Source organism: Epinephelus lanceolatus, chromosome 23 (genome assembly GCF_041903045.1).
Source record: "Epinephelus lanceolatus isolate andai-2023 chromosome 23, ASM4190304v1, whole genome shotgun sequence".
Lineage (NCBI taxonomy): Eukaryota > Metazoa > Chordata > Actinopteri > Perciformes > Serranidae > Epinephelus > Epinephelus lanceolatus.
The window spans coordinates 35,364,797-35,392,500 of record NC_135756.1 but is presented as its reverse complement, the minus strand read 5'-3'; the positions used below and the strand labels follow the sequence as shown (position 1 = coordinate 35,392,500).

Genomic DNA, 27,704 nt, shown 5'->3' with positions numbered 1-27,704 from the left:
AGGATGTGGAGTGCCCATGTCTGGCGGCGGTTGATTTGCCCTTACAGGAAAGGGCCCGAAGGGCTGGGGTGGTAGGGCATTCTCCCCATACCAATACAGCTGCTTCTATTCCCACCCCCAGTGGGAAACGGGAGCATCACAGTGAGCGGCGTTCAAATAAACGCAAACACGGACAGTCCCATGGGCGTAGTGAAAGACCAGCCCCAGAGTCTGCCTCTCCGCCGTTATGTAGTCCAGCGCCCCCCCCATAGGGGAGTTAGGTGGGCAGGAGGATGCTCAGTCACAAATTCTAGCCGCCATTCGTGGTTTGGCAGATAGGTTGAGCAAGATTGAGGCTCAGAGACAAGTTCCACCAGTGGCAGGTGACTCAGTGGGGACCTCCCCAAGGGATTTGCCAGCGTATCAAGAGTCGCAAGCAGATCATCCCGATTCAGTCTCCCTCTATGCACAGGTCTCTCTCTTGGGGGATGGTGACCACCTGGAGCCGGCAGAGGAGTCACAGTGCCTTAATCTGTCTCACACAGGGGGGTCTGTGTCAGCAGATGATCATAATGAGGATGCCAGCCCTAGCGATGTGGTCTCTGCGGCTAAGATCATAGGACTTTCAGTCCCAGTTGAAGCCCCCAGTTCATCTGAAGGGGTATGGGCCGGCATATCACAGTCCCGTCCTTCAGTGGCAATCCCTGCAGCAGGGAATTATTGCCAAATGTTGAAGAGGTCGTGGAATGCTCCTGCCAGCGCTCCTCAGTTTAATTCAGGCTGCAGGAGGCTGGCTAAAGGCCTAGTTCCACCAGATGCGTGTTGGTTGCGTCTGCGCTCTGGCACGGCAGCGGAGCCGATAGGATTCAATTCTAGTCAATGTGTGTGTTTCCACCGGCTGCGGCTGTGCTGCGTTCCGGCTCCGTCTCAGCTCCGGCACTCCGGAGCCCTCCGCAACAGATACGCAGGACTTCTATTTTTGCCGGACGCCGGAGCACAACGCAGCAATTCAGCACAGAGCAGATCGTGCGGGGCAGGAAGTCGTGCACAGAAACACAATAAAACATCCGGTTAATTTTCAAAATAAAATACACAGTGTTCACGCGGATCATATTTCCCTGTACTACACCTTGAAAACTACATAATGGGCAGAGGCAGGCCTGAAGTCAACAGGTCAGAGGTTTTCAGACGTCATTTCACCCCGCGAACACCATGGACGAGGAGATATTCATCATGGCAGTGCACCAAGATGTCTTCCGGCGGAGCTGCACCGCTCCGCACAGCAAACGCAGCCGGTGGGTATTGACGGACGGCGGAGCACGCAGCGGATAACCAGTGCTGCCGTTCCGCAACGGACACGCATCCAGTGGAAATCCGGCGTAAGGCACAATATCCACCAGAGTCCGGGTTGGGTGACATGCCACCAGTAGAGAGGGAAATGGCAGCGTTAACCCCTCTGGGTCCAGACAGAGTGACAGTCAATCCCCGCTGTCCTCGCAAAGAATGCGACAAGACAGATCGCTTGGTCAGCAGAACATATAATGCATCTGCACGGGCTGCTCGATCGGGGAATGCACTTGCCATTCTCCTAGCAGCCCTCAGAAGAACTGCCGCGGTGGGTGACTGTGACACCAGAAATATGATAGATGCTGCCCTGTCCGCACACTCCCAGCTTACCCGTGATGTTGGTTCGGTGATGACCTCAGCCATGATGACATGCAGGCAGATTTGGTTGGCTCAAACAACCCTCCCTGAAAATATCAGGAGGGAGCTCACGAATATGCCAGTGGTGCCGGGCAGAGTTTTTCACTCTGACTCTCAGAGTGTGCTCGACAAGGCAGAACAATCTATGCGCACTCGGGAGTGTGTGCAGCGAACCTTCAGTCGCCCTGTGGCGATAAGACAGAGGCCTATGGCACAGCAGCAGCAATGTCAGGCTGCTTGGGGTCGCGTGGAGCCTTGGACGCGTGGCAGGCGTCAGAGCTCAGGTGGCCAACGCCTCATCACCAACAGCAGGGGTTTCAGCCTCCACCTACAGCAAGAGGGGCCCCCCAAAGGCGGCGCCCCCCCAAGGGTCCAGGGACCCAGGGGGCTTCTGCATAGGAGTGGGGGGGTAGCCGCCGAGATTCACTCCCAGCTATGCCTGAACAGCTGGGAGAGGGAAGTCCTGGACCCTTGGGTGTTAGCAATAATAGCAAGAGGTTACAGGATTCAATTTCGGCGGCGTCCCCCTCCTTTTTCCAGGGTCTGCACAACAACAGTAAAGGACCCAGTCCAGGCAGCAGTCCTGTCCAAAGAAATCGCAACACTCCTACGGAAGGACGCAACTGCGAAGGTAAGCCCCAGCGAACAACACACTGGCTTCTATGCAATATATTTCCTGGTACCCAAAAAAGATGGCGGCCTACGTCCTGTCTTAGACCTACGGCCCCTGAATGCTTACATAAAGGTCCTGCCTTTCAAAATGCTGCAGACATGTCACATCCTGGAGTCAGTAGAACAAGGAGAGTGGTTCGCCACTATCGATCTCAAGGACGCATATTTTCACGTTCCCATTTGTCGAGAACATTGGCAGTTTCTCCGGTTCGCCTTTCAGGGACAGACTTACGAGTTCAAGGTCCTCCCATTTGGTCTCTCCCTCTCTCCGAGGGTTTTTACCAGGGTTGTTGCAGCCACTCTGTTGCCACTCCAGAGGGCAGGTTTAAAGATTCTCCCATACCTGGATGATTGGCTGATCTGTGCTCCATCACACGGTCAGGTTGTACAAGACACAGAGAAAGTCCTCTACCATGTCAAATCTCTCGGCTTCAAGGTGAACTTGAAGAAGAACAATCTCGAGCCAAGGCAGGTGACAGTCTTCTTGGGGCTTTGTCTGAATTCGGTCACAACGAAGGCGTCCCTTACCCCCCAGAGGGTGGCGAGTATTCTGGCGGTTTTGCGCACCTTTTGCCCAGGCAAACGTCTGGAGTTCGTTCAGTTTCAGAGACTGCTGGGATTGATATCGGCAGCAGTGGCGGTGATTCCACTGGGGTTGCTCAAGGCCCGCGCTCTACAGCGGTGGCTGAATGCGTTCAACCTCCACCCACAGAGGGACAAGCATGTGAAGCTCAGAGTAACTCAGGCATGTCAGCAGGCTCTGCGCCTGTGGCGGGACTGCAAGGTGCTTGTACAGAGGGTCCCCATGGGCAGTCTGCCTTCAAGGAGGGCGCTAGTGTCCACCGATGCCTCCAGAATAGGCTGGGGAGCAGTCTGGGAGGGCAGAAGTGTGAGAGGTGTCTGGGGACCCCCGTGGGACACCGAACACATCAATGTGCTAGAGCTGAGAGCAGTGTATCTGGCTCTCAAGGCATTTCTCCCATTCATTCGTGGCAGGCATGTTCTTGTGAGGTCGGACAACTCCTCCACAGTGTACCATATCAACCATCAGGGGGGCACAAGGTCTCTGCGGAGTCTCAAGGTTGCACAGCGACTCCTGTTTTGGGCCTTTCCACGTCTGGCATCACTCAGGGCTGTGTCTGTGCCAGGGGTGCACAATCAGGCAGCAGATCTTCTCTCCAGGTCTGGCCCTCTCCCAGGGGAGTGGAGGTTGCACCCGCAGGTGGTGGCAAGCTTGTGGCCTCGTTTCGGCAGGGCCCTAGTGGACCTATTTGCGTCCAGGGAGACAACCCATTGTCAGTGGTGGTTTTCTCTGAGACACCCAGTCGGCCCTTTGGGCCTGGATGCACTATCTCACGAGTGGCCGGAAGGGTTGCTATACGCTTTTCCCCCACTACCATTAATTCCCCATGTGCTGTACAGGATAGCCCAGGGGCAATACAAGGTTCTGTTGGTGGCCCCACAGTGGCCAAGGAGACACTGGTTTCCGACCCTCCTTCGCCTGGTCCACGGCCAACCCTGGCCTTTGCCCCTGAGGGCGGACATGCTTTCGCAAGCAGGGGGGCAGATCAGGCATCCCAATCCAGCTGTTATGCAGTTGTGGGCTTGGCCCCTCCTCAGCCCATCACTCAGGACCTGAGTGAGGCTGTCCTGGAGACTATAGGCAATGCCAGAGCTCCCTCCACATGTGCCAATTACAAACAAAGATGGAAGTTGTTTGTGTCATGGTGCCACGATAAGGGGATTGATCCGGTCACCTGTTTGGTGGCTTCGGTGCTCCACTTCCTCCAGTCCCAACTGGATGCAGGTAGGGCAGCCAGCACCCTGAGAGTTTACACCGTGGCTATATCAGCCTTCCATGAGACAGTAGGGGGGGGGGTTCTGTTGGGAAACACCCCATGGTGTCCCAATTTCTGAAAGGTGCTAATGGTCTTCGTCCAGGCAGGAGTCTGAGGGCTCCTTCTTGGGACCTCCCTTTGGTGTTGAGGTCCTTGGCCGCTGCCCCATATGAACCGCTGGAGCAGTCGGACTTGAAGCTCCTGTTACACAAAACTGCGTTCCTTCTGGCTGTTTGCTCAGCCAAGAGGGTAAGCGAATTACATGCACTGTCCGTAAGTGAGGAGTGCTTGAGATGGAAAGCAGAGAATGAAGGGGTGTTCTTGTGGCCGAATCCTTTCTTCCTCCCCAAGGTGGCGAGTCCTCGGACTGTCAATCAGGCAATTGAGATTAACTCATTCCGACCTGACCCAGCTTACCAGGGGGGAGTAGCTCTCTATACTTTGTGTCCAGTCAGAGCACTGAAGACTTATGTTGAGTGTACTCAGCCACTGAGACAGGAACACGCCCAGCTTTTTGTGTGTTATGGCAGTAGGCAGTTAGGCCGCCCATTATCTAAACAGTGCCTGTCCCACTGGCTGGTGGAGGCAATCTCTCAGGCTTACTCCAGCCAGGGTTTCCCAGTCCCTGGAGGTCTAGTGGCCCACTCTACACGCAGTGTGGCCACCTCATGGGCAGCTCTTAGAGGAGTTGCTCTTGGAGACATATGTGCAGCTGCGTCATGGAGTACTCCATGCACGTTTGCCAGGTTTTATAGGGTCAATGTGGCATCTGCGGCACTCAGTGCCACAGTCCTTATGTCAGCTACTGGACAGGTCAGTGAGGGGGTGGACTCCTCCATTCCTCGCGACAATGTTGGCATAAGTCATCCAAGGTGAAGACCGTAAGTTATGTACATAACTATGGATCTATGAGACCGAACGATGACCGTCACCATCGCTTGTCGCTCAGAACGGGCTGAGGCATTCCAGGCAAGAGGAAGAGGCATTGCCACCAGCCTCTTAAGGTCAGTCACATTACTTTGTTGTTATTATGGTCTCGCAGATAGGTAGAAGGATGGCATCATATAAGGTGAAGACCGTGGTGACGGTCATCGTTTGGTCTCATAGATCCATAGTTATGTACATAACTTACGTTACCTTCTCTGAAAGTGAAAGAATGAATCATTCCAACAGATGTTTTGATGACTATCATCAACAATGAAATGCACAGAACCTACATGCAAAAAATAGACTTCAAACACTGACCATAACCAAAGAACGTTAATATTAACACACACTCACAAAATGTTGAACTGTAAAGTTACTCTTTTTAGCAGAGAGAATACTAGACATTAATCAGTAACAGTTTTTGTGGCGTTACATTAACTGAGATATGTAAACTTAATTTCATCTGCTGGCTTCTGAGCTATCAACACACCAAGACGCCTAACACTCCACCACATTATTGCAGTTATGCTAACCATTCACTTCACACACTGACATTAACTCACACAAGGTAATATTAACTTCAGCTAACACTACAATAAAGTTACAAGGTTAACGTTACTCCTCTTTTATGTAATATCTGCCAAATGTTGACATGTATGCAATTAGCTAATATCACTAAGATTACTTTAATACTTACCTCTAAAGTTTACCAGACGTTGTGGAAGCTAACTTTGTTAGCGTTGATTTAGCACGGCAAAGCTGAGTGCAGCGTTCAGTCAGATTGCTGGTGTTGGTGGGCGTGCAGAGTGTCTTCTGGCTCCCCCTCGCTCCTCCACGGCTCAACCCTCTCGTCCAAAAATTTGCATGTCTGGCTCCAGAAATCCAAGATGGTGATGGCCAAAATGCCAAATTTGAGGCTTCAAAGCAGTCCACAAACCAGTGGGTGAAGTCACAGTGGCTATGCACATTATTTTTACAGTCTATGAGAGTGCTATGCGAAAAACACTCAAGAACCACGACGGGATCCCTGGTCAAATTTTCCACTATTTTGAATTTTTTGAAAAACACATTATTGACATCTCCTCCTAAACTGTTGGTCTGATTCATACCAAACTTTATGTGGATTATCATTGGATCAAGCTCATGAAAATTTATCAAAAGCTTGTTGATATCTAATTTATTTCGTAATTATTTTGTTAATTTCATTTTAAAGATATTGACCAAGCGAGGGTCCTAAGGACAGAAAGGATGTCGTATGGTGTAAAGCCCTGTGAGGCAAACTGTGATTTGTGATATTGGGCTTTATAAATAAAATTTATTGATTAATTGACTGATGAACATTTCACATCCCAATCTTAATAATAAATATATAATAAATCACCAGTGTGTCCTACAGAGCTGAATTTTTTTCAGCACGTGCACCGAATTTTTTCAGCACGTGCACTGAATTGTGACAAAAGTTTGCCACACACAACCTCTAAACTCAATTCATCACTCTATATCTCCAAAAGTCTTCATTCAGATGCACCCAGAATTTACACAGACATTCTTTGAATACTAGGTATCACATGTTTCATATGTCGTTCAGATTGGTTTAACGGGTAGCTCACAGTGATATTCAATATCTTGTTGTAATTCGTACTGTATGCACAACATTTTCTATGCCATCTCATTTTTTTTCACCAAACTATTTGACAATATACCCCAAATCAGCAGAATGATGTGAGATTTTTTTCAGAATTTTATCACCATCACTTTTACTGTTATTGATATCTCATTTCATTTCACCTTTGGGCCAGTCATCACAAACTTTGCAAGTAATGCCATAAGAGGTACCAGGAACATATCCTGAAAGTTTCATTGAAAGTTTCATTAAAGCTGTTGTATGTCTTTAATGCAGGTGTCTTAAACTGTCAAAGGTTTTGATTTTACCTAGCTTTCAAGTTATGAAGGTCCATGCTGGCTTGAATCCCAGAATTGCTACTTGCGGTACTTAAAAAATATTTGGACACCCTTGTCCTACACAGTGTCAATTTCTCTGTGGGTTATAGAACACTTGGAATCAATGTAAAAGAAAGTTCTTTGGTAAGAACCGCCATTTTTTCTGCCATCTCAAAAGAGAAACTGACCAATTCACACACAGCCACATCAACTAAATATAATACTGTTATCATGAAGTCAGATGCGGAGTTACCTGCAACCTGGCAAGCTGGGTGATCCTGGCCACAATCTTGTTGTATGGGTCAACAATCTTCGTCCTTATCCTGAGGAGATGTGAATGGTTTCATTAAGAACCACAAAGGTGCATAGAAAAGCATCATATAGACTGGCAGTTAAAAGATGACACGAAGATTCCTACAATGTGGGTTCTGCATGTTAACAGACCTAAGTTGGTCCAAGCAAAGAGCCAGCATAACCTGGGCCTCATATACACAAAAAAGGGCTTCAAATGTGCCACTTTCCAAGCATAAATTGGGATTGATAAAGGAAAAACTTGACAAGGAAATGTGAATAAATTTAGAGAATTTCTGACCCATGCTTATGCACATTATGGAGACAGGGGAAACTGGCATCACAGATAGTGAGGTGGTGAACTGAAGCCAGATTGTGGAAATTAGATGTGAGAGGAATCATTATACGTATAATGATATCTCACATATTTAAATTCACCTCACATCACACGCTTGTTATGGATCCACTTCATAAACATTCAAATGTAGCAGTGTTATTTGTGTTTGTGCCAGTGAGCCACAACTTTTCCATAAGCACTTTTTGATTGCAAAAGATATGTCACCTTAAATCTCAAATCCATGTCATTTGCACTGTCTCACCATCACATTTGGAGCATAGTGGAGAGGGTAGGGCCGGATGTATGCTGCTGACACTCATGGTCAGCAGCTGGATGATGTCCGGCTGTGGCAGGTGGCAGGATTCAGGAAGGTTTGGCTTTCCTTTACCTGAGTCATTTTTACCTCAACCACATTAACCTTGATAAAATAAATGCCCTCGGTTGAAGAAATCCAAGATAACATCAAGCAGCATTAAATAACTGCAGTATACTGTGCCAACAGTTTTCAATAATCTCTTCTAATACTGTGCACATATCCCCGAGTACCATTTTAGTTTTCAGATAGTTTTGTGTGTAAAATAGCTGCAGGGAACACGAGTGTGCTGTCAGGCACACAGAGCACACTGAAGACACTGCAGTACTTCGCTTCTCACCCGGCACATCTTCACCACCTGCACATATGGATTGTGTAAATCAGCAAAGACATCAGGCATCTGTTTTTTGGCATCCACCTTTAGATGTGACCTTTAAAATAATGTCAGGTAGTGTCCTGTTTGATGAACTGACTGCATTAAAAGCAGCAGCAACATGCTCTCATGTTCTTGCTGCCTTTTATTTAGTTTGTGACCCCACTGCCCACCAAACAATAGGCTATGTGCTTTCTAACCTCCAGCTCACCCACAAGCACTGTGCATCAGGAATATTTGTTTTCTCAGTTTTCCTTTCAGTCATTGCCACAATTTCCTGTAAAGAACCTCTGATCATCCGACTCATGTTTATGCATCATCATTAATGAGGTGCTTTGTATTGACCATTTATGGATGAAACACTGTCCAACATATTACACCACTATTTCGTTTGTTTGCTCCACTGGGTGCACTATGATCCTTCACTTTTCGACAACATGTTCCATCTCTACATCTTAGTTTGTTCAGCAAGCTGCTCCCAAGTAGTGCCAGAATTCAGTTCCACAAACTCATCCCCAAAGGGGTCATAAAACAGTGGAAACAAAAGCAGAAGCTGTGACCCATTTAGGATTAGACTTAAAAAGACACCTCAGAGGCCTCACTTCCTGCTCAGAATTTTTTCAAGTCAAGAAATCCTAACAAAATCACTGGTTTAGTACATCATCACATATCTCTATCATCAGGTTTTCTCAAGATGTGAAGCTTCTTACTATGACTGTAGTGTACTTAGGCATGGCTAAGTTGGAAAAAGGTCTTGTCATGTACCCAAAGCTATATTTATACAGTGGTTTGAAATCTGCTTTTCCATGCATGGACGGCTGCTAAACCTGCACGTCTGGCTTAGTCAATTTGTGAAGCTACACATGAATTGTCACTGACTAATTATATCAGTGAGATAGAAATTGATCCTTAGTCTCAGAGGTTGTGAGTTCAAGCCTCAGCTGATGCAAAAGGCAGATTGTGTTGCTAAATTCCTATATGTCTTCCAATTCTTCTGCTTGTTGCTCAGAATTGCCTAAAAATGCCCGGACCTGACCCATGGCTGCAAAGCTGCTATAATTGAATTTAAAATGTCATGAGACGTGTTTGATCAAACCATACTCACACATGAGGCAGATAAGCTGAGTGTTTGAAAGTCCTTATAAACATTGAGGATGATTTTGTCAAAACTTGTTTTCACGACCTTTATGAAGTCAAATCAAATAAACCATTGTGTAATTCCCAGGCCCAGCTAAGAGAAGCAGCACAAAGACAGTAGTTGTAAACAGGAGTGAGAATGTTAAGCAGCAGACACTGATGCCAAACATATCTCCATGAATGTTCACAATAAATACATCTCATCTGACCAATGCCAGAGGAGAACAAATTTACCTTTCAACAGCTGCCTGCAGAGCACTGATCCTTGTGTGCATCATCTGAAGGACCCCTGAAAACAACAACAAAATCCTGTTAGTACAATTTGAAAGTGACTGACTGGTAGACTTCAGCTGAAAAATGCTGCCCCCTCTTGTGGTAAAACCCAAGAACTGCAGTAACTATAAAAGGCACCAACAAGGCGAGTTTTCTAAATGGTTACTTCTAACAGTTTTATCATAATGCTAAAATAATATTACTTGATAAAGATAATATCAGCACGCCATTTGGATTGGCAGATAACAGCTTTAAAATGAAATATCGGCATAGGCCTGAATAAAATAGAATAGAATAGAATAAAATAGAACCTTATTTATCCCAAAGGGAAATTCAGCTGTCCAGCAGCTCTTAAAGACAAAAAAACAAAATAAAATACATTAAAATAAGTGCATAAATAGAGATTAAATTAAATTATTATTATTTGAAATAGGTCAAATTTGCCTTGGTTTTGGTTATTGTCAAGACTGTCTTTGATAGACCATCATCCGCATCCATTTAAGTGAGATGAATTTTACAATTTTCTTTGAAAATGTTACATAAAAACAATTATGGCATGTTTGACATGTAACCTAAGTTAAAGTTCTTTCCTTGTTTTGCCTAGTGTATATTTTGAAAAGCATTGTATTTTATGTCTGCATCTGCCACCAGGACCATAAGGTAAGGTAAGGTAAGGTAACTTTATTTGTACCCGAAGGTAGATTTGGTTCACAGTTTAAGTGATGATTTGGCTTCATCCACACAAATCCACACAAAACAGACAAACAGGTCAAGACACAGTAACATAGTAACAATAAAAAGGTAAAGTGTCATCAGTGCGTCAATTCAAAGTGCAGGATTAAAAAGGGCATGTAAAACCATTATAATACCCAAAATATGAATTTAAAAACAATACCAAAGAAATTAAAAAAAACAAAAAAAAACTGTACAGTCATTAATTCAGTTTTTTTTTCCTTTTCAGATTGGTTTGGAGTGAGTTTTGTTTAACTCTCTAATGGCTGATGGGACAAAGCTGTCTTTATATCGCTTTGTTTTGCAGGCTGGGAGTTTGTATCTGCGGCCTGATGGGAGGGGCTGAAGTTCCCCATGTAGTGGGTGGGAGCCATCTTGCAGGATGGAACCAGCCATCCTCTGTAACTGCCTGGTATATAAGGATTCTGGGTTAAGCTGAGGTTCTCCTATCAGCCTACTGGACCATCTGACTATTTGATTTAGGGAGTTCTTGTTTTTTAGGGAGAGGTTTCTAAACCAAGACACCAAGCAGAAGGATAAAATAGATTCAATAAAAGCACGGTAAAAGGGTCAATAAAGTTTGGTCACTGTGAAAAGAAGACAGCTTTCTCAGACAATACATATGTTGGTTCCCCTTTTTATATACAGCTTCACAGTTTGCCTCAAATGTGAGCTTATTATCAATGACTGTTCCCAGGTATTTATATTTTTCCACAGACTCTACTGTCTGACCCTCTATTACAGTGGGCTCCTGGACCTGTGGGCATTTCCTAAAATCAATTTGCATGTCTTTGGTTTTCGAGATGTTCATCTGCAGGAATGACTTGTCACTCTAGTCAATAAAATCCTGAACAATAGGGCCATGGCTTACTTCATCTCCTTGGAGTAGGCTTACAATAACGGAGTCGTCAGCATACTTTAAGATAAATCTGTCTGCCCTGCTGCTGCGACACATATTTGTGTACAGAATGAACAAGAGGGGGGACAGTACACACCCCTGGGGCGAGCCAGTGGAGGTGCAGGTTTGGTCAGATCACAATAAGAGTTGGCATAATAATATGTCAGTTCCACTACAGGAGACACTTGATGTTCTCTGCAATTGGGTGGAAAAACAAATGTGCATATGTTGGTATCGGAATCACCCATCGGCCAAATTGAGTTGGAAAATGTCAGCAAAAATCCAATATCTTGTATCCCTAATGTTGACTATAAAAGACTACTTCTCTTAATCAAGTTACCAATGTCTGCAATTAATTTACATAGCATACTGAAGTAAAGTGAAACCAGTAGCAGTCAGAAAGGAAAAACATTCTGTAGTGCACAGTTCCCATGGTGCATGTCCATGAAGCTGTTTCTGCCAACTTTGTGTTTGAGTTATAATGTTGGCATATGTAAATGTGGCTCTTTACCTTCCAGGGACTCTATCCCAGTCGCCTGAGACAGTAAGTCTTCATGCCTGGCCACAACCTGAAAGGAAGGCACAGAAACATATATGGATGGTTACCACCGTGTTCCTTGTGCGATGTGGTTCTAAACAGTTTCTGCTTCATTTCCACTGTGAAATAAAACTGAAGGTCAGTCATTCTTAAGAACTGGGACAAAACCATATGTGGTGGTGGTGGTGGTGGGGAGGGGGTTGCTGGGAAAAAAATGTTTTAAATAAAATAAAAATACAAAGTAGTACATATATTAGGGGTGGGCGATATGGACAGAAAATAATATCACAATATTTCAGGGTATTTTTGACAAAATGACGAATTAGTTTAAAAATATTTTATAATCAATTTAAGAACAAAGAATAACAACAAAATATGTGATACAGTTTTACATGTCAACCTGACAGTTTGGCTTCAAATATTAAGCTAAAACTAAAGAAAAATGATCTCTCATTTCTTTAGTTCGTGAACAATAACAGTGACAGAGTGAGACATAGATTCTGTATACAATATTAATAGTTCAACAAAATAAAATCTACCGCATCTTCACATCAGGTGCAAATGATCAGAACATCGTTATTCAGCATTTTGAAGGAGGCTTGCCTTATTTAAACTTCAGACATTTAGTTTGGTCTAGCTGTCTGAGGCCATCAAAAAGAAGGTTGTAGCAGCCTATGAGTCTGGTAAGGGATTTAAAAAGATCTCAAAAGAATTTGCAATCAGCCATTCCACTGTCGGGAAAATAGTTTACAAATGGAGGACATTCAAAACAACTGCCAACATGCCCCGGTCTGGCCGTCCAAGCAAGTAGACCGCAAGATGCTAAAAGAAGTCTCCAAAAACCCTAAAATGTCATCACAGGACCTACAGCAGGCTCTTGCTACTGCTGATGTGAAAGTGCATGCCTCTACAATCAGAAAGAGACTGCACAAGTTTAACTTTCATGGGAGGTGTGCAAGGAGGAAACCTTTGCTCTCTAAGAGAAACATGTAGGCCAGACTGAAGTTTGCCAGAGAGAACCAAGACAAAGACCAGGACTTCTGGAATAATGTTCTTTGGACAGATGAGTGTAAAAATGAACTATTTGGACACCATAACAGAAGGCATGTTTGGCGTAAACCAAATACAGCATTCCAGGAAAAGAACCTCATACCAACTGTGAAACATGGAGGTGGAAGTGTCATGGTTTGGGGATGCTTCACTGCAGCAGGACCTGGCCAGCTCACCAACATAGAATCCACCATGAATTCTATCGTGTATCAGAGGGTGCTTGAGGAACATGTAAGACTATCTGTAAAAAAACAAATAAAGCTGAACCGCAGCTGAACCCTGCAACATGACAAATGACCCAAAACATACCAGTAAATCCACCAAGGACTGGCTGAAAACCAAGAAATGGAGAGTCCTGGAATGGCCGATTCAAAGCCCAGATCTTAATCCCATTAAGATGCTGTGGGGTGACTTGAAACTGGCTGTACATGCAAGAAACCCCTCAAACATCTCACAGCTGAAAGAATTCTGCGTTGAGGAGTGGGGCAAACTTTCCTCAGACCGATGTCACAGACTGATAGATGGTTACAAGAAGTGTCTCACTGAAGTTATTTCAGCCAAACGGGGTAACACAAGCTATTAGGGGGTAGGGTGTACTAACTTTTTCCTCAGTTAGAACACACATTTTTGTTGATATCTTTTGTTAATGACTAAAACATGATTAATTCTTGATGTTTACCTGCAATCAAGTCACCTTCTTTTCCAGAGATAAATAAAAACAAGATTAGACATCGATCTGTGAACATTTCTTAATAAAGAACTGAATACTTAAAAGGGTGTCCTATTTTTTTCACATTATTGTATATAGATCAACAGGTGATTTCCTTGTCTTTAAGCAAAATTCTTACTGACTGTTTTTTTTCCACCTGGACCTTTATGCTCTGCCATTCCTCCTCTAATGATCACACTGTAACCTTTGACAGGCTGTTATGCCACTGTAACTATTGCACATTCACATATATGTACTTTTTTCACATAGATTTTCATTACCAAAGGTTTAACACCAAAATCACTTGATGACACCGACTCCTGTGTGCCCACGGCAAGAGAGGAGAGGGAGAGATGATGTGCTGCTGCCTCAGATGAGTTCCATCTGAGCGGTAAGTCACTAAAGGAGTCTGAGAAGTCTGGGGCTGTTCATAAAACATTACTATATTCAAGAGACGTCATCTATGATGACTAAGTTTGGGACAATATATTAAAATATTGCAATACAAAAATGAGATAACATGTACAGATCAGTTAGAGAGTTATCCGTTAGCAAGGATGTCAACTACATAAGATATCTGAAGGAGCTGATGTCTTACAGATTTGACAAGACGTTATGTATTTATTAATCCCACAGCAATCATAGTGGGCAGCCATTATGTTTTCCAATACTGCTAAGAGTTCCGTTAATGTGAATCAAAGTTTTTAAACCATAATGCTAATTCAGAGTTCGTTTGGATTTAGTAGGGCCAGGGAGTTGACTTGTTATGGCTAAGACACACCTGGTTAGGGGTTCAAGCCCAAAGGGCTAAACCCCTTTTGTTTTTGTGCTGCTGTGTTCAAGCCTGACAACTGGTGGAAGATTTGATATTTTAAGGGTCTCACTCTTGGGTGCCAAAAAATGCCTAAGTAGCGCCCCCTAAAAAATTTTGGGGAAACAGCCCCTGAAGCTAGTTTAACCTATGTGTATAAAACTTGGTAGGCATATGTAACACTCCAAGATGTACAAAAAAGCCTCTTGGGGAGGCATGCTCTAAACCCAACATAAAGTTGGCCATTTTGAATTTACGAACTCCTCCTAAAGATTTCATCCGATCAACTTCAAACCTTGGTATGTCCCACCCCAAGACCTTGAAAAAGAAAAGTTATTTGAAGCTTGAGTTTTTGTCAAACCCTGTGACTGTGGCAAGGCGTCAAACTTAGGGGTCTCGCCACAAAACAGGAAGTAGTTTATAACTCCAGCATACATGGTCCAAACTTCACAGGATTGATGACAGTCCTGCCCTGAACACATCTACATGTCAATAATAACTGATAAATATAGCACCCCCTAGTGGTAACAGGAAATGTCATGTTTTAGACTTTGACGTACATCTCCTACAAAATTGAGCAGATCCACCTCAAACTTGGTCAAATAAGCCATAAGACCTGTATGATGCTTGATTGTGGAAACTGAGATCTATTTCGACCTCACTTCTGACCATCACCATGGTCTTTACACTGAATGATGCCATCTCCAACTTCCTCAAACTCAACTCTGATAAAACAGAACTCCTCCTGGTCGGTACCAAATCCACTTTATCCAAAACTGACAGTTTCTCCCTCACTATTGACAGTTCCACAGTGTCCCCCTCCCCTCAGGTTAAGAGTCTGGGTGTCATCCTCGACAGCTCACTGTCTTTCCACTCACACATCAATAACATCACCCGGTCTGCATATTTCCACCTACGAAACATTAACCGTCTCCGCCCCTCCCTCACCCCTCACACCACGGCTATCCTGGTCCACAGCCTCGTCACCTCCCGCATTGATTATTGTAACTCACTCCTCCTTGGTGCCCCTCACAAATCCCTCCATAAGCTTCAACTGGTCCAAAACTCTGCAGCCCGCATTATTACCAGATCCCCCTCCTTTCACCACATCACCCCTGTCCTCCAGCAGCTTCACTGGCTTCCAGTCAAATTCAGAATCCATTACAATATCCTTCTGTATACTTTCAAGGCCATTCACAACCTCGCCCACCCCCACCTGTCTGATCTCCTCCACATCGCCACCCCCTCTCGCTCCCTCAGGTCGTCCTCCTCCCTCCACCTCTCTGTGCCCTCCGCCTGGCTCAGCACCATGGGGAGCAGAGCTTTCAGTCGCTCTGCTCCCAAACTCTGGAACTCTCTCTCCCCCCGGACCTCAGAAACATGGACTCTCTACCCCATTTCAAATCACAACTCAAAACCCATCTGTTCCAAATTGCATATTCCCTTTAATTGCCCACATCCATTTTTACTTTCTGTCACTCTTGTCTGTTTTTATTTATTTTAATTATGACTTTAATTGTGTTTTTAATGCTCTGTAAAGTGTCCTTGAGTGTTGAGAAAGGCGCTTTTAAATAAAATGTATTATTATTATTATCTCCTAACCGATCTGCAAGACCATAATAACATCAAAGTCACGTGACTGACTTTAGAGGCTGGCCCGAAGGATATAAAGCATCCGGTGACAAATGCCTCTTACTCTTTGCCTTTCTCGCCTCATCTGAGACCGGTAAGTTGTGTCTGTTAGGAGACCATAATCTGTCACATTACTGTGCGGGCGCCTTGTGTCCCTGAGCAATTTCAATGGTTTTCCTTTGATATTTGCTAGTATTATTGCTGTTGGCGGGGTGCCAAGTCGCATCTCTGCTACGTTTGTGTCAACTTTAGTCTTTTTGCAGGTAAGGTTAAGTGATATCACCTGCTGACGGTTAATTGCTCCCACAGCCTGTTGGCGTTCATTTAAATTGCTGATTTTTTTGACTGGAGTGTTTTGAAGAACAGATAAATCCAGTAAATTTAAGTTGTGAGTTATAACATTTTCCCCTCTGCATTTTTTGCAGGTTCTTTTCTTTATGTCCCCCCTGTATGTTCGCGTACTAGAGTGGTGAGTTAATTTTGGAAGCAAATAATAGTTTGTATAATTTATGTTACGTTGTATGAATTACATTCAATAGAAATCTTGAGTTCTGAGATTGTATAGTTATTTCCCTCTTGCTGTTTTGCAGTTGAGGTGTTTTTGTTTTTGCCTTAGTTTTCCTCCTGGTACACTGTATGTAGGAGTGATAATTTGAGTTTCATGTCATTCTGCTTGAGTAGTTAAGGTTTTTCTTTGTTCCTTGAACAGGCGTTTTTTTTGTTTGTGCAGTTTACTGTGTTCCCCTTAGCCACTGTGTGCAGTGTTGTGATTGATTGCTTACACCCCTCATACCTCCGCGTACCAGGAGTGGTGAATTTAATTTGACTGTATTAAGTGCACGTGTAAATTATTCCCATTGGCCGCTGTTCACAGTGGGCGGGATTGGACATAATGCTGACAACACCATGGCTCCTCAGGTATCTTTTTTGCGGCACAGCTTTGGACCTGCATGATGGCCACCGTGAGTGTCCTTCCTGTTTAGGTAAGGCATGTATTAGAGGATGTGGAAAGTCCATGTCCAGCAGCAATTGATTTGCCTTATGAAGAAAGGGCCCTTAGTGCAGCAGTCTTCCCATACTGAGGAAGCAGTTTCCTCCCCTGGTGGTGAGTGGGAGTGTAGTTCTGGGCGACACTCACACAAGCGCAGAACTGATGGCAGTCCCATGGGCCTCGTAAGAGAAAGCAGGGCCAAGGACCTGCCTCCTCGCTGTTGTACAGCCCGTCAGTTCCTGTTGAAGCCCCTGCTTCATCTGATGGGGTCTGGGCTGGAATCTCACAGCCTCGTCCTTCAGTGGCAATTCCTGCGGTGGGAGATTATTGTCAGTGTTAAGGAGGTCATGGAATGCTCCTGGCAACGATCCTCAGTTTTATTTGGGCTGCAGGAGGCTAGCTAAGGCTCAGTACCCACCGGACTCTGGGTTGGGTGACATGCCACCAGTAGAGAGGGAAATGGCAGCTTTAACCTCCCTTGGCCCAGACAGGGTGTCAGTCAATCCTTGCTGTCCTCGAAAGGAGTGCGACAAGACAAACCGCTTGGTCTGTAGGATGTATAATGCAGCTGCTAGGGCAGCTAGGTCAGGGAATGCGCTTGCTGTTCTCATGGCAGCTCTCAGGAGGACGGCTGCTGCAGGTGACCCAGACACCAAAGCCCTGATAGATGCGGCCCTGTCTGCACACTCCCAGCTTACCCATGATGTGGGTTCTGTGATGTCTTCGGCTATGATGACTCGCAGACAGATTTGGTTGGCTCAAACAACCCTCCCTGAGAATATCAGGAAGGAGCTGACTACTTTGCCTGTGGTGCCGGGAAGAGTCGTTCATGCAGACTCTCAGAGTGTGCTCGATAAAGCGGAGCAGTCTCTGCGTACGCAGGAGTGTGTGCAACGTGCATTCAGTCGCACTGTGGTGACATGACAGAGGTCTATGGCCCAGCAGCACCAATATCAGTCTGCTTGGGGTCGCGGGGAGTCTTGGACACATGGCAGGCGTCAGAGCTCAGGTGGCCAGGGTTTTAGTGGTCGCGGCAGCAACAGCAGGGGTTTCAGCCTTGTCCTCTGTCAAGAGGGGCTTCCCAAAGGAGGCGCCCCCCCAAGGGTCCAGGGACCCAGGAGGCTTCTGCATAGGGATGTTGGGACAGCCGCCGGGATTCGCTCCCAGCTACGCCTGGACAGCTGGGAGAAGGAAATCTCACACCCTTGGGTATTGGCAACAATCACAAGGGGTTACAGAATTCAATTCCGGTGGCGTCCCCCACTTTTTTCCAGGGTCTGCATGACATCTGTTAAGAATCCAGTCCAAGCAAAAGTCCTGTCTGATGAGATCACGACACTCTTTCAGAAGGACGCAATTGTGAAGGTGGGTCCCAGAGAACAGCACACTGGCTTTTATTCAACATATTTCCTGGTACCAAAGAAAGATGGTGGACTTCGTCCTGTCCTAGACCTCAGGCCCCTAAATGCATACATAAAAGGTACTGTCTTTCAAAATGGCGAACAAATTTCATCTGGGCTGATGCCTGGACTTGGTGCAGTTTCAGAGACTGCTGGGGCTGATATCAGCAGTGGTGGTGGTGATTTCGCTGGGCCTGCTCAAAGCCCGCGCTCTACAGAGGTGGTTGAATGCTTTCAACCTTCACCCACAGGGATAGGCATGTGAGACTTAGAGTGATTCAGTCTTGTCAGAGAGCTCTGTGTTCATGGCGGGACTGCAGGCTGCTCACACGGGGGGTTCCCTTGGGCAATCTGCTGTCAAGAAGGTCACCAGTGTCCACGGATGCCTCCAGAACAGGCTAGGGAGCAGTCTGGGAGGGCAGAACAGTGAGAGGTGTCTGGGAACCACCCTGGGACACAGAACATATCAATGTGCTGGAGCTAAAAGCACTGTATCTGGCTCTCAGGGCATTTCTTCCATTCATTTGTGGCAGGCATGTTCTGGTGAGGACGGACAGTTCCCCTACTGTGTACCACATCAACCATCAGGGGGGGACGAAGTCTCTGCGTTATCTCAAAATTGCACAGTCTTCTGTCTTGGGCCTTTCCATGCCTGGCCTCACTCAGGGCAGTGTATCTGCCAGGAGTACTGAATCTGGCAGCAGATCTTCTGTCCAGGACCGGGCCTCTCCCGGGAGAGTCGAGACTGCACCCGGAGCAGGTGGATCTGAAGCTTCTGTCACACAAGACTGCCTTCCTCCTGGCTATATGTTCTGCCAAAAGGGTCGGTGAGCTATATGCACTATCCGTGAATGAGGAGTATTTAAGGTGGAAAGCAGAGAATGCAGGGGTGTTCCTGTGGCCAAACCCCTTTTTCCTCCCTAAGGTGATAAGTCCTCAGACTGTAAATCAGGCAACTGAAATAAATGCATTCTGACCTGATCCTGCCTATCAAGGGGGTGTTGCTCTTGATACTTTGTGTCAAATCAGAGCACTGAAGGCTTATGTTGAGTGTACTCGGTCACTGAGACAGGAACACACTCAACTGTTTGTGTGTTATGGTGTAAAGCAGTTGGGCCAACCGTTGTCCAAGCAGCGTCTGTCCCACTGGTTGGTGGAGACAATCTCTCATGCTTACTCCAGCCAAGGTTTTCCAATCCCTGATGGTCTGGTGGCCCACTCCACATGCAGTGTGGCCACTTCACGGGCAGCTCTTAGGGGAGTTGCTGTTGGTGACATTTGTGCAACTGCGTTATGGAGTACCCCATGCATGTTTGCCAGGTTTTATGGAGTCAATGTGACATCCACTGCACTTGGTGCCACAGACCTCATGTCAGCCACTGAGCAGGTTGAGGAGGTGATGGACTCCTCCGTTCCTCGCGACAGTGTTGGTATGAGTCATCCAGTGTAAAGACCATGGTGACGGTCAGAAGTGAGGTCGAAAAAGATCGTAAGCTATGTCCATAACTATGGATCTATGAGATCGAACGATGACCGTCACCATCTCTTGTCGCTCGAAATGGACTGAGGCGAGAAAGGCAAGAGGAAGAGGCATTTGTCACCGGATGCTTTATAGCCTTTGGGCCAGCCTCTAAGGTCAGTCACATGACTTTGTTGTTATTATGGTCTCACAGATAGGTTAGGAGATGGCATCATTTAGTGTAAAGACCGTGGTGACGGTCAGAAGTGAGGTTGAAATAGATCCATAGTTATGGACATAACTTATGTTTTCATTGAAGGGCGCAGCCATAGCCTGGCGTCAAATTTTGATGTTTCACCGTGTTGCTATAACTTGACTCCGCGTGGGCATATCTTTTAAAAACTTCACACATACAGTACAGGCCAAAAGTTTGGACACACCTTCTCATTCAATGCGTTTTCTTTATTTTCATGACTATTTACATTGTAGATTCTCACTGAAGGCATCAAAACTATGAATGAACACATGTGGAGTTATGTACTTAACAAAAAAAGGTGAAATAACTGAAAACATGTTTTATATTCTAGTTTCTTCAAAACAGCCACCCTTTGCTCTGATTACTGCTTTGCACACTCTTGGCATTCTCTCCATGAGCTTCAAGAGGTAGTCACCTGAAATGGTTTTCCAACAGTCTTGAAGGAGTTCCCAGAGGTGTTTAGCACTTGTTGGCCCCTTTGCCTTCACTCTGCGGTCCAGCTCACCCCAAACCGTCTCGATTGGGTTCAGGTCCGGTGACTGTGGAGGCCAGGTCATCTGCCGCAGCACTCCATCACTCTCCTTCTTGGTCAAATAGCCCTTACACAGCCTGGAGGTGTGTTTGGGGTCATTGTCCTGTTGAAAAATAAATGATCGTCCAACTAAACGCAAACCGGATGGGATGGCATGTCGCTGCAGGATGCTGTGGTAGCCATGCTGGTTCAGTGTGCCTTCAATTTTGAATAAATCCCCAACAGTGTCACCAGCAAAACACCCCCACACCATCACACCTCCTCCTCCATGCTTCACAGTGGGAACCAGGCATGTGGAATCCATCCGTTCACCTTTTCTGCGTCTCACAAAGACACGGCGGTTGGAACCAAAGATCTCACATTCGGACTCATCAGACCAAAGCACAGATTTCCACTGGTCTAATGTCCATTCCTTGTGTTTCTTGGCCCAAACAAATCTCTTCTGCTTGTTGCCTCTCCTTAGCAGTGGTTTCCTAGCAGCTATTTGACCATGAAGGCCTGATTCGCGCAGTCTCCTCTTAACAGTTGTTCTAGAGATGGGTCTGCTGCTAGAACTCTGTGTGGCATTCATCTGGTCTCTGATCTGAGCTGCTGTTAACTTGCCATTTCTGAGGCTGGTGACTCGGATGAACTTATCCTCAGAAGCAGAGGTGACTCTTGGTCTTCCTTTCCTGGGTCAGTCCTCATGTGTACCAGTTTCGTTGTAGCGCTTGATGGTTTTTGCGACTCCACTTGGGGACACATTTAAAGTTTTTGCAATTTTCCGGACTGACTGACCTTCATTTCTTAAAGTAATGATGGCCACTCGTTTTTCTTTAGTTAGCTGATTGGTTCTTGCCATAATATGAATTTTAACAGTTGTCCAATAGGGCTGTCGGCTGTGTATTAACCTGACTTCTGCACAACACAACTGATGGTCCCAACCCCATTGATAAAGCAATAATTAACCCTGATAAGGCACACCTGTGAAGTGGAAACCATTTCAGGTGACTACCTCTTGAAGCTCATCCAGAGAATGCCAAGAGTGTGCAAAGCAGTAATCAGAGCAAAGGGTGGCTATTTTGAAGAAACTAGAATATAAAACATGTTTTCAGTTATTTCACCTTTTTTTGTTAAGTACATAACTCCACATGTGTTCAATCATAGTTTTGATGCCTTCAGTGAGAATCTACAATGTAAATAGTCATGAAAATAAAGAAAACACATTGAATGAGAAGGTGTGTCCAAACTTTTGGCCTGTACTGTATAATAACAGTCTGGCCTTGAACACATCTACAGAGGAAATTTAAATCACCCTCATAGCACCACCTACTGACAACAGAAACTGATGAAATTTTCACCAATGATTGGAAGTTGTGTGCAAATGCTGCTCAAGATATAAAACTGCCAATAGGCCAGATGGGGGCAGTATAATTAAGGTCAAGGAAAATTTGGTTTTGAAGGGCCACCACCCTCACACCGTATGTCAAATTGACTTCAAACTTGACACATATGGTCAGGTGAAGGAGTTCTATGAAAGCCTGAGTAAAAACCTTAAGGTCTCCCTGCCAGATTGTCCGCCATATTTCATTTTTTGAAAAATGCCTTCTTGACATCTTCTCCTAAGGTGTAGGTCTAGTTTTACCAAACATTCTGTAGTTCATCACGGGATGGAGCTTTACAAATGATATCAAAGACTTTTTGATTTGTGATTGCGTTTTGGTGATACTGGCCAATGAACTTTAGAGGGGGCGTGGCTCAGCACATAAATGAATGTTACTCCTGAACTGCTGAGCCAATTGTCACAAAACTTGTAGAAAATGTTGACATGTATATCTGAATCATATCCTGAAAGTTTGATTTAAATCAACCAATAGGGGGCGCTACACAAGCAAAAAATTGATATCTCATCATCAGCCAAAGATATTTGTACGAAACTTGGTTTGACTCATCTAGGGTCATGTCTCAGTCGATGCACAAAATTTGAAAATTATTGCTTAAAGGGGGCGTGGCTTATTACATTAAATCTAAATTTCAAGACATTTCACATTCCATACTTCAAAAAAATCATAATAAATCACCAGTGTGTCCTGCAAAGCTGCAAATTTTGTTCAGCACACCCACTCAATTGTGCCAAAACTTTGTCTGCAACCTATGGACAATTCAGAAGTCTGTCACACTATATTTTTAAGAATATGTATAATTAATTAACATCTATTTCTCCAAAAGTCTTCATCTAGATGCAATCACCATTGCCACAAACATTCTTTGGATACTAGATGTCACATGTTTCAAATGGTGTTCAGAGTGGTTTAACGGTTAGCTCACAGTGATATTCATTATCTTGTTGTAATTTGTACTGTATGCATAACATTTTCTATTTCCTATAATTTTTAACCAAATGTCACCAAAATATTTGACAATATACCTGAAATTAGCAGAATGATGTCAGATTTTTTTCCAGAATTTCATCACCAGTGCTTTAACTGTTATTGATATCTCATTGCTTTTTGAAGATATTCACCAATGATCTTTAAAGGGCCAGTGTGTAATATTTGGCATGGTTTATTGTCAAATCTGAATCTGAATCTTCTACCCATTAATATGTTTATATAATTGTATAATTGCTATAAAATAAAATTCGTTTGGTTTTTCGTAGCCTTATAATTATGCTTTTATATATATATATATATATATATATATATATAGCAAGGGCCTTGCTTTAGAGAGGTCGCCATCTTGCGCCGCCATGTATGTATGTATGGCAGCCCGAGTGGACAATCTAGCCAGCCAGAGAACGCGTTTCGCGTGTATAAATAAACCAACGAAGAAGACAGCGGAATGAAGGAATAAGGAGGAGGAAAGAGCAGAGAGTGTTAGTAGTTCGTCGATAGAGAGTAGTGAAAAGTTTTTTTAGCTATAAAGTTTGCGAATGGACCACACTTACCACGCAACAGGAGAGAATGAACCCGAACCGTCATCTGCGAGGAAAAGAAGACGCAAAGAGGGGCAAAGAAAACGGGACAAGCGGCGGCAGAGAATAAACATTGGTGATGTTTTTCAGCAATGGAGGGGGTTCATGAAGGACAAAGGGCTTCAATCCGACGCTGAAGTGGCATGTTTTCTGCTGGACAGGTAAACTACTAAAATAAATGCTACTATTTGTCAGCACGTAGTATAATAGCGTTACGTGTCGGACTCAACAAGTAGGAAGTGAGGAGGAGAGTCCGTAACGTTACATCATCTCCAGGTAGAGCAATTACTGTAAAACACTTGCGAAAATTTTAGTCTTATGTCAAAGGCATAACAGACAATAGGATAGCAGTAACGTTACTTCTGTGTACCCTGCTGATTGGATTCAGTACAGCTGCAGCCTATTTCAAATCACCTTTGCTGTGGACTGTGTAACAAACCTGATGAAGCCATAGGCAAAACGCGTTGTTTTGTAGACTGATTAATAAAATAAGAAGCAATTCAGCCCTGCGTGCGGTGAATCCACTTTTGTTATCCTTGGAGGCCACCATAACTTTGCTGACGGGAGGGGTGAGCACAGGCGAGCGAGTGAGCGCTGCAATCTAGAATCTAAATGCTACATGTCACTGTTTTCAACCCATTTTACACATTGGCCCTTTAAAGGGGGCGTGGCTCAGCAAATGACTCCACAACGTTTGGGCCAGTCATCACAAACCTTGCAAGCAATGTCTTAAGAGGTACCAGGCACATATCCTGAAAGTTTCATTCAAATTGACCACTAGGGGGGACCATAAATACAAAAAATGGGCATGCAGTAACACAAATCAGAGTAAAAATCATATATTGATTGTCCTTTCATTACAGAACTTGCAGGGTATATTCAATAATAATTATGAAATATCTGTATTATTTTAAAATCGGTCAATAGGGGGTACCACAACTCCCAAACAAGTGTAATGGCCTTTCACAAAATTCTGCCATAAATCTGAGGGTTTTTATAAACATCACTAAACTCAATGGACTTTTTTGATTAAGTCTTACACATGTCCCCAAAATGTTCCTGTAGTTGACCAATAGGAAACAATAGTGCTGCAAAAGAAGAGCGTGGCCTCATAAAGATTTGGTGCTGATCAAATAGAGTTGGTAGTTTAGGCTCGGGATGCTCCTGTTTCTACCTCACTATGTGATCAGAGAACCAGGGGTTATGGGAGAAACCAAACGTTTTTTCAGCTTCAATCTGTGACTTTGCAGTTAACATAACTTTTCAGACACACATAATTGTGTTGTCCTGTTAAACTAACATTGTCTATTAATGTTACAGATGGGCATGACTGATAAAGTTGTCTGCTTAGCTCCCACATTAACGTTAGAAGTTATATTTTAATTTGATGCTGGCGACACCAGCTGCTCAGCTGCTAGTGAGGGGAGGGGCTGTACCTGCCGTCTGCAGCGTGCTGTGTTCACTTTACTAAGTATTTCCAAAGAGCGCTTTTTTCCTTGATCATTTTTGGCTGCTCTGATCCTCCTGCAGCCGCGCTGGCCATATTACAGCAACAGAAATGTGTGCATGTGTGCATGCATGCACAGCAACGACAACAAGCCGGGTTGCAGCGAGGGATCTGTGCCTGCTAGATGCTGCCTGCACAGCGCGTGTCCATTGGACCCGTCGCGCGCACCCGACAGGCGCTGTGGTGGCTGCATTGTTAGTATCGATACTTTTGTAAATTAGTATTGTATCCGGATACAACATTTGAGTATCGATACTTTTGACAACCCTAGCATGCATAATATGATGTTAATTCTACTACAGAAGAGACTCAATGAAAGTGGATCGATTATCAGCCAAATAAGATGTTACATATCGGCATATCGGATATTGACAAAAAAATCAAATTACATGCATCCCTACTTCTAACATATTTATCTGATTGTTTGAAGTTCTATAGATGTTAAAAAATGAAAGCAGATCAAAATGTTTTAGAAATAATATTTATTTCATGCATATAAAATCTTATTTTTTAAAAATCACCCTAAACTTTGAATTAGTGTGTCAGTAGCCTATAATTTTAAGATTTTTTTTTAGTGGGCCTTGATTTTTCCCAATTCTCAAAGTAATACACTTCAGAAAATGGCCAACTCAAGTAAAAATGCTTTGCATTCCATAGGATAAAAACTTTGTGGGTTAATGCTAAACATGGTAGTTACAGTGTTGATGACACTGAAGAGAGTGGTCATTAGCAATTTCACGATTTATGGAAAATAAATACATAAATACTAAAAATGGATTATCAGTTATTAATATAGTTCCTACAACAGAACATCAAGTTGATTCATTGACTAATTGTTGCATGTCAAAGTCCAACCCTCCATTTGAACTGTACTACACCAGGTCCCACTTGTGTTTGATGTAGAATTTCCAAGTTCAGGTTATTTGACTTTGCACTGTTTTATATGTAGCTCTGAGTAATGACTATTATTTCTCCATGTCTCCTATAAGTTAGTTGACCCTTCAGACTCTACAGTGGGCTGATGTGCCTTAATGGTGGTGTGTTGGGTTTGTACCTGGCTGTGCAGCTCCTTGTCCAGCTGACTGATGCCCTGTGCCAGCTTGGCCAGCTGCTCAGCAATGACAGCATGGTGAATAGCCTGAGCTGTGTACGTCTTCACGTCGAAGTCCTCTGTCAGGAAATCAGCGTAGCACCCTGGAAACACAGCAGTACATCAGTATGTTCACACTCACCACACTTGATACTGTTCCTCATTATCAGACTTGTGGTGTGTTGTTACTGAAACAAACACATTTCTCTTTAAACTGTATGACCTACACAGACTGCTGTTATTCTGTCTGTCTCTCTGTCTCCTACCTCTCTGTCTGCTGTCCCTCTTTTTCTCCTGTCTCTCTGTCTGATGTCTCTCTCTGTGTCCTGCTTTTTTGGCAAAGATGTTGATAATACGTTTTAGTACTAGCGATGACCAAATTCAGTACGACACACATCATCGCTGCCGCTCATAAAGCTTTATTGTTTACCATCTTTCAGAAGTGAATTCGTGGAAGCTTCCCTCCCGTCCTCCATGTTGACACTTCCGTATGTGACTTTTAACTGAGACACCGGAGCTAGACGTTGCACGAGCCTTAAAGGGCTACACACGGGGGTGTTTCTCAAACGGCCGAATTTGATGGTAGCTACGTCATAGACCCCCTCCGAAGGACTGTTCCAATGTCAAGGATCCTTCCGAGTTTCACGAGGGACTCCTCTTTCAGAGAAATTTCAAGGGTGGGTATAAAATCCCCACAATGCTTTGCACACGATTTGCTGGAAGTGACGGTGGGGCATCTTGAATGGAACCTGCGCCAGCACAGAGGCCCAATTCCAATCCGATCTCTTACAGACTCACTGACTTAGAGGCGCGTTCATGTGAAGTGCGTGAGTGTGTGAGGGCTGTCCCATTGTCAGATCGTCAAGTCAGTGAGTCAGTGAGTGAGCCCTTTATGCCCCCTTACCGTAGGTCAGCATCGATGCGGACTTACGGTAAGGAAATTACCCACAGTTCATAGCGTTGTGACGTCAGAAGTGTTATAAAAAAACGAAAACAGGTTGGCAGATATGCAAACCGTAACATTATGGAAGGAGAGCGAAAAAACAGATAGATAAACAATGAAACATTATTAAGATGGTACATAAACACACATGAAGTCAGAGGAATACCAGTGGTTATATTCCACACACAAAGAATGTATCTATCTATCTATCTATCTATACATATATATAGATATATATTATTTGTGTGTGGAATATATGCTGACAATAACCGATAAATGATCACGCCCAGAGCCGCCAGTGTCAACAACATTTTGTAGAGAGGGGAATAAGATTGGAGGGAGAGCTAACCACGCCCACTTAGGAGACAGGAAGAGTAGCCTACAGTGGGGTATCTCGCTTCATCCAATATCTCTGGCC

The 27,704-nt window shown here is 44.5% G+C and overlaps 1 protein-coding gene across 2 annotated transcripts in view; it reads right to left on the bottom strand.

The window, feature by feature from the left end:
- The window catches only part of cog5 (component of oligomeric golgi complex 5), a 171,539-nt gene extending 144,381 nt beyond the window's left edge, over positions 1–27,158 (bottom strand). The window contains exons 1-6 of one of the 2 annotated variants that reach the window (XM_078165363.1): positions 26,774–27,158; positions 26,610–26,672; positions 26,308–26,447; positions 11,927–11,984; positions 9,747–9,801; positions 7,315–7,384 (exon numbers count right to left, since the gene is read on the bottom strand). In XM_078165363.1, the coding sequence (XP_078021489.1) occupies positions 7,315–7,384; positions 9,747–9,801; positions 11,927–11,984; positions 26,308–26,447; positions 26,610–26,672; positions 26,774–26,819 (432 nt within the window). In that variant the 5' untranslated portion in view covers positions 26,820–27,158. The remainder of the gene's footprint in view (positions 1–7,314; positions 7,385–9,746; positions 9,802–11,926; positions 11,985–26,307; positions 26,448–26,609; positions 26,673–26,773) is intronic. The other variant, XM_078165364.1, reaches the window with a different exon arrangement.
- Between the last annotated feature and the right edge of the window lie 546 nt (positions 27,159–27,704).